Source organism: Nanorana parkeri, unplaced genomic scaffold (genome assembly GCF_000935625.1).
Source record: "Nanorana parkeri isolate BGI_ZX_2015 unplaced genomic scaffold, ASM93562v1 scaffold3915, whole genome shotgun sequence".
In the NCBI taxonomy this organism is placed as follows: domain Eukaryota; kingdom Metazoa; phylum Chordata; class Amphibia; order Anura; family Dicroglossidae; genus Nanorana; species Nanorana parkeri.
In genome coordinates, this window is record NW_017310182.1 from 2,570 (window position 1) to 10,088 (window position 7,519).

The 7,519-nt window shown below is 50.2% G+C and overlaps 1 protein-coding gene across 1 annotated transcript; it reads left to right on the forward strand.

Annotated features, from left to right (window-relative positions):
• Positions 1-175: 175 nt before the first annotated feature.
• Positions 176-5,895, forward strand: LOC108803598 (docking protein 1-like). Its single transcript, XM_018575428.1, has 4 exons — positions 176-486; positions 1,856-1,949; positions 2,360-2,532; positions 4,156-5,895. The coding sequence occupies exons 1-4, from the start codon at positions 382-384 to the stop codon at positions 5,893-5,895; spliced, it is 2,112 nt and encodes a 703-aa protein (XP_018430930.1). The 5' UTR covers positions 176-381.
• Positions 5,896-7,519: the final 1,624 nt, after the last annotated feature.

Consider the following 7,519-nt stretch of genomic DNA (forward strand, 5'->3'; position numbering starts at 1 on the left):
GCCCCCCCCCCCCCGAGAGATCTGTGTGTATGGGGACCTAGTAGATCAATCAGCTGACAAACTGCAGGTGGTGGCAAAGTTTTGTACGTGGTGTATGTGGATCTTGGATGGGTTCTCTTTACTCCTCACCGAGGATCAGCTGCACCTAGAACTATACTAGAGTTCTCCATTTTGTCTTTCCAGAAGTGGAAGCGATGTTACGTCTTCCTGTACCCGGACTCGCCGTTCGGTGTGGCGCGGTTGGAGATCTACGATTGGAAGGACGGTACGCTGGCTGGAGAGAAATTTCACACCCGCAAAGCCGGCGATCGTAAAGTCATACGATTAGCGGAATGCATCCGCGTGGCTCCGGCACCGACAGAGAGCGGCCACAAGGACAACATGGCGGCATTCATCATAGAGACCACCGAGAAGGCCATACTGCTGTCTACAGAGCGAGCGATGTGCGAGGACTGGGTGCAGACCCTGAGCGAGGCCGCATTCCATGTGAGTGGGGGGAGGAGACAAGGGGGAGGAGACAAGGGAGGGAGGAGCCGAGGAAGAGGGGAGGAGGAGAAATGATGAGGAGGGAGTAAGAGAAGGAAGGGGGAGGAGACAACAAGGGGGATGAGGAGGAGGAATGAAGAGTAAGAGGAGGAGAAAAGGGAGGAGACAAAGGGAAACGAGGAGGAAACAAGGGAGAAGAAGAAGGGGAGGAGGAATGATGATGATGATGAGAAGGAGGAGACAAGGGGGAGGCGGAGGAAGAATGAAGAGGCGGGAGTAAGAGAAGGAAGGGGAAGGAAGTAGTGAAGACGGAGAACACAGAGGAGGTGGAGGAAGAAAGGGAAGAGGAGGAGGTCAGCAGGGGAAAAGTGGATAGAGAAGGGGAGGGTGGAGGGGGAAGGATGAGGAGAAACAAAGGTGAAGAGAAGAAGGAAGGAGAGGAGGAAGAGGGGGAGGGAAATAAAGGAGGAAGAGCAGGGATTGGGAAAGGGGAGGATGCAGAAATGGAAAAGAGTCCTCTCTGTACTCTACATCTCCTCCACCTCCAGAGTCCTCTCTGTACTCTACATCTCCTCCACCTCCAGAGTCCTCTCTGTACTCTACATCTCCTCCACCACCAGAGTCCTCTCTCTGCTCTACATCTCCTCCACCTCCAGAGTCCTCTCTGTACTCTACATCTCCTCCACCTCCAGAGTCCTCTCTCTGCTCTACATCTCCTCCACCTCCAGTGTCCTCTCTCTACTCTACATCTCCTCCACCTCCAGAGTCCTCTCTCTGCTCTACATCTCCTCCACCACCAGAGTCCTCTCTCTGCTCTACATCTCCTCCACCTCCAGAGTCCTCTCTGTACTCTACATCTCCTCCACCTCCAGAGTCCTCTCTCTGCTCTACATCTCCTCCACCTCCAGTGTCCTCTCTCTACTCTACATCTCCTCCACCCCCAGAGTCCTCTCTCTGCTCTACATCTCCTCCACCTCCAGAGTCCTCTCTCTGCTCTACATCTCCTCCACCTCCAGAGTCCTCTCTCTGCTCTACATCTCCTCCACCTCCAGTGTCCTCTCTCTACTCTACATCTCCTCCACCCCCAGAGTCCTCTCTCTGCTCTACATCTCCTCCACCTCCAGAGTCCTCTCTCTGCTCTACATCTCCTCCACTCCCAGAGTCCTCTCTGTACTCTACATCTCCTCCACCCCCAGAGTGCTCTCTGTACTCTACATCTCCTCCACCTCCAGAGTCCTCTCTGTACTCTACATCTCCTCCCACCTCCAGAGTCCTCTCTCTACTCTACATCTCCTCCACCTCCGGAGCCCTCTCTCTACTCTACATCTCCTCCACCTCCAGAGTCATCTTTCTCTATCTTCATCCACAGGGAAATGGTAATGGTGGTAAGTCTGGCAAGGAGACCCCAGACAGCACGGCGCTGGAGATGGCGCTAAACAGCATTTATGTGTCTCGTGAGCAAGGTGAGACAGTCCTTCATTACTATGACTCTTCTCTATGGTGCCACTTGACTTCTGCTCATTATATCCTGTGTGTAGTTCACCTTCTCTGTATACAGCGCCTCTTCTCTGTAGTGCCACGTATCCTCTGCTCAGTGTATCTCGTCGTGTGTACCTCATCTTCTCTATGTACACTGACTCTTCTCTGTAGTGCCACGTGTCAGCTTCTCATTACACCGTGTCATCATATATGTCTCACCTTTCCTCCGATTTTATGCAGATAGTATCATTTCCCGTCCGTCTTTCTGATTCCATTTCCTGGTCACAATGCTTTTCTACGATCTCTGGGCTGATCATGAAGTAAATTGTGGCTCGTCCACGGAGGGGGCCTCAGGGTTATGTCCTCATTGGTGGTGTCTTTTTTCCATCTCCAGTGTTGGAATTCTGGGTGACAGTACAGAGGACTGAAGCTGCTGAGCGCTGCTCTCTGAGAGGTTCCTATATTCTCAGAGCTGAGAGTGATCACCTTCTACTGAAAGATGCAGACACAAAGGAATGCCTCTATTCGTGGCCGTACAAACTGCTGCGCCGATATGGAAGAGATAAGGTAAGGACATGAAATCTACTGGTCCGTGGCCTAAACTTGAGTCCGTCTTCTTCTAGGACTATTTTCAGTGGCCTGGCTGAGCTGCTGTCAATAAGCTCCGGGAAATGACCTCTTAAACAGTGTGGCAGGCTGACATTTACATGGCAAGGTTTGGTCCAACCTGGCTCTTGACCAGCAGTCAAAGATACCTTGATTGATTGTCCAGCTCCTCTGCAACACTCTTCCATAGTTATGAGCAGAACAGGCTCTGGTTCAGTTTGGGTCGGGTTTAGCAAACTTTTCGTACCTTGGTAAGGTGACACGTACCAAAAAAAACCCAACAACATTTTTATAGAATTCCATGTGGCTGGAAAAACCAAGCCAACTGCACGACAAGTCCACATCCAATGAACACTAATGCCGAATTATTATTACATAGTATTTATAGAGCGCCAACAGTTTGCGGAGCGCTTTACAATATAAGGAAGACATTACAGTCACAATACAATTTAAGACAAGATGGTAAGGAGGGCCCGGCCCCTGAGGGCTTACAATCTAAAAGGGAGGGGCCAGTGATACATGAGGAGGGAGCTGTGTGGGGATGGATGGTTGAGCGGTTAGGTTGAGGTGGGATCGGCTTCCCTGAAGAGATGAGTCTTAAGGGATCGCCTAAAGGCAGTCAGAGGGGGAGATAGACGGACAGGTTGGGGTAGAGAGTTCCATAGAATGGGAGACACTCTAGTGAAGTCCTGGAGGCGAGCATGGGAGGAGTTGATGACGGAGCTGGAAAGCAGGAGGTCTTGTGAAGAGCGGAGGGGACGGTTAGGGTGATACTTAGAGACCAGGTTGGAGATATAGCCGGGGGCGGAGTTGTGGAGCTTTGTACGCGGTTGTTAATATTTTGAATTTTATCCTTTGGGCTATTGGAAGCCAGTAGAGGGATTGGCAGAGGGAGGTTGCAGACACTGAGCGGTTGGTTAGGTGGATGAGTCTGGCAGCTGCATTCATGATGGACTGAAGGGGATGGAGCCACAGTGTCAAAAGCAGCAGAAAGGTCTAATAGCAAGAGTAAGGAATGACAGCCAAGTGTAAACAAAGGGGTGGGGTATACCCTGTGGTGTCAATGACCAAAGTTGGACATGTTTGGGTAATGACATCACTGGGTATGCCCCCACCCCTTTATTTACATTCTGCTTTCAGATGGGGAATATCCTGACTCGCAGTTCTATGTGGCCGGGTATGAGTCACTTTCTGCAAAGCCAACAGCCTACGGCAACCAGTGATGCTAACAGTGGGCAGAGCCTGATGGGGTAAATCTGAGAGACTAGTTCCCCATCAGGTCCATCTCCCTTGTGATTGACAGCAGGCGGTGGGTGGATTCCATAGCCAATAGCAGGCTGTCTATGTTATCACTCAATGATAAGAATGTCCATGTTACTTTTGCTGCCTCCATTTGAAGATTGGGCCTTATGGTTGCAGTGGGCATGAATATAGGAGAGGTTGTAATCAGTCGGGAGGAGCAAGTCTACCATTAGCAGATAAATCGTTCCCAGAATTCAGGTTGATCTGCAGTTGCTGGCACCTTCTCTGTGCTCACTCTCACCTTGTACACCGGATAAGTATCTCTGCATTTTCTCCTTCCAGGTTATGTTTTCCTTTGAAGCCGGTAGACGATGTGCCTCGGGTCCCGGAAATTTTACATTTGAGACGTCCCAGGGACATGAGATCTTCCAGAAGGTGGAGTCCTCCATCCGTGCCCAGCAAGGTTCAGAGAAACGGCTTAGTGGCCCCAGCTTGGACACAGAGGCCCCTGCAGACCACGTGAATCAGAACTTCTACTTAAGCCAGTCTGAAATATTGGTAGTGGCTCCCAGGAAAGATGCCGAGGAAAAGACTCTCAAGGGTCGAGTTCTTCCAAACCTCCCTGCAGCTAAGGTGGCCCAACCTCAGCACCTACTTGACCCCCTAGTGCCAGGGAAATCCAGCACTCCTCCTCGCTCTCCAGTTTCCCATCATTCAGCAGACAGCGAGCATCTGGCAGTCTACTCAGAGCCTAAAGATTCTGTCAAAGAGGCGAAAGGACATTTTGATCCTCTCTACTCAGATCCTGTGGACAGTGTGTGCAGCAAAGAGGTCAGACCCAATAAGGAGAACGTTGCCTCCCCGCTATATTCAGATCTGTATGAGCAGGTAGCATATGAAGTGGTGGGGGGAGGGGCTTCTTCGGAAAAAAACCTTCGTCCACGAAGGGAGGAGCATATCTACGATGAGCCGGAGGGGATAGTCCGTACTACCGACCCTCCCCAGCTGTACTCAGAAGTACGAATGGAGGCGGCTGCATGGAGGAAGCACGCGAGTGACGAAAAGCTTGGTTATGAATATCCGTACAATCCAAACACTGATGATTACTCGGTACCAAACTTCCAGGGACAACGTAGCCAACCACGCGGCAGAGGAGGCCTCAAGCCAATTCCGGCACCAAAGCCTCAAGGAATCATTTTACCAAAGCCCCCCGGAAGAGAGCGAGATTCAGAAAAGGTGCCGTGTCCCGTCATACAGCCAAACAGCAACAACAACAACGGCAACATCGAGGCATTGTACAGTCAGGTGATCAAACCGGGGAACACCAAGAGTGCTAAACCACCTCTGTCAGCAACCAGCCAACTGCAGTCTGTCCCACCCCTTCCTCAGGTTCACCAAGCACAGTCTGCCCCACCCCTTCCTCAGGTTCATCAATCACAGTCTGTCCCACCCCTTCCTCAGGTTCATCAATCACAGTCTGTCCCACCCCTTCCTCAGGTTCATCAATCACAGTCTGTCCCACCCCTTCCTCAGGTTCATCAATCACAGTCTGTCCCACCCCTTCCTCAGGTTCACCAAGCACAGTCTGCCCCACCCCTTCCTCAGGTTTACCAATCACAGTCTGCCCCACCCCTTCCTCAGGTTCACCAAGCACAGTCTGCCCCACCCATCCCACCAATGAACAAGCCACAGTCTACACCACTGATCCTACCCATGAACAAGCCACAGTCTACACCACCAATCCCACCCATGAACAAGCCACAGTCTACACCACCGATCCCACCCATGAACAAGCCCCAGTCTACACCACCACTGATCCCGCCCATGAACAAGCCACAGGCTACACAACCACCACCCCCTCCAGCCAAGCCACAGTCTGCATCAACACCACCCATATCAGGGAATACTTTGCCATTAACTGTACCAGAGATGAGCACCACTCTTCCATCCCTGCCATCGCCTGGCACATGTCAGACTACGTATGCTCAGACTCTGCCCGGGCCTCATACCAGCAACAGAAGTGACCCGCGGTCGGTTTCCAAGGACATTTCTCTGATCTATGAAGATATGGGATTTTTGTGATGACTCCGCGGCTCCCTCTCATCCAGGGACATATTTTCTACAATATAAATGACATACAAACTCGACTTCCCTTGCTCCAGTGACCAGGAACATGGATGCTGCTGTTCCTTGAGGCTGCAGGGACCATCAGGAGGAATGAACAGGAATCTTGCTGCTGTGACGGGAAATAGTAGATAACATGTTTGCCTAACATTCCATCTTCCATAGCTATATACCTCTGGACTGGGTTTCTGCCATTGTACCGGTCCTCTTAAAGTGGCCCACCACCATGCCACCTGCACTCAATGTGTCACCTGTAAAAGAAGGGCGATTATACTTACCTTCCCAGCCGCCCATGCTGTGAAAACCTGCTGCATCTCTGCTCCACGGTGTCTACACCTTCGGGTGCGTAAAATACCTGCTCCCCCATCGGCCCCTTGTGGTTTCTCCCGTCAGCCTGTACATCACTACAGGGCATACGAGAAGGTGGAAGAAACCACAGCGGCTGGTGGGAGGCAGTTAAATACATGCTGAGGAGCAGAGATGCAGCAGATCGTCAATACATGGGCTGTGGAAAGAAACTATATTCACGCTTCTGAGCCTGTGGTACCATGGTAGTCACTTTAAGTTCTTCTTCCATTCTTCTGTTCTTTATGGTTAAGTATGTCTCTGATTTCACTTCCTTTTATCTACATGACTGATCTTGTCTGTATCTCTGAATCCAGTTCCTCTGTCCTGGTCTGTATCTCTGAATCCAGTTCCTCCGTCCTGGTCACTGTGCTTTTACTTTTGAACCGCTCGCCTCTGTTCTACCTGGCTGGGTCTGTCTTCGTCTCTTAATCTTGAACCTCTGTTCAAAGTGTCTGCTTCTGTCTCCATCTCTGAATCTCATACCTTCATCCTACTTGGCCAGTTCTGTTGTCATCTCTGAATCTCTTTCCTTCATCCTAAGCGGCCAGTTCTGTCTTCAACTCTCAATCTCCAACCTCTTTCCTACGTAACTCGTTCCATCTTAATCTCTAAACCCAGTTTCTTTCTCCTACATGACTGGTTCAGTCTTTATCATTTAATGTAGTTCCTCTGCCCTACCTAGCTGGTCTTCAGTCTAGTTTCTTCTTCCTACATGGTCACTTCTGTCTTCATCTCCTATCTCTGCTATTCCTCATCGAGTTCTTTCATTCCACGTGACTGATTTATTTTCTTTTTCTACACCTTCCATGACTGGTTTTCTGTCCAACGTGACTTTTCCCTTTTACACATGACTAGTTGTCCTAACCCAATTGGTTCCTGGTGTTTCCTCTATTCATCAGTGTCCTCACACCATGAGGCAGATAACGTCCAGTTCTTACTGTATTATAAACCATATAGATTGCTGCATTGTAATAGATAATACATTTCTGCTTGTATTAAGCTTTGTATTGTTACATGGTGTCATTGTTCCCTGCACAACGAGTCAGTTCTTCCAGTTCACATGGCACAATGGTGAGAGGCTGGAGAGGTGGGATCCAGCCTGTAGTTCACACACTCTAAAAATGGAGGTTTTCCAAGGACGAGCTTCAGATGTGTCCCAGTGTGTAGCAATTGTTTTCTGGAAAGGAGATCTTCTCCTCATACCTGCTTTTCAATGACCTTGCATTCAAGGACC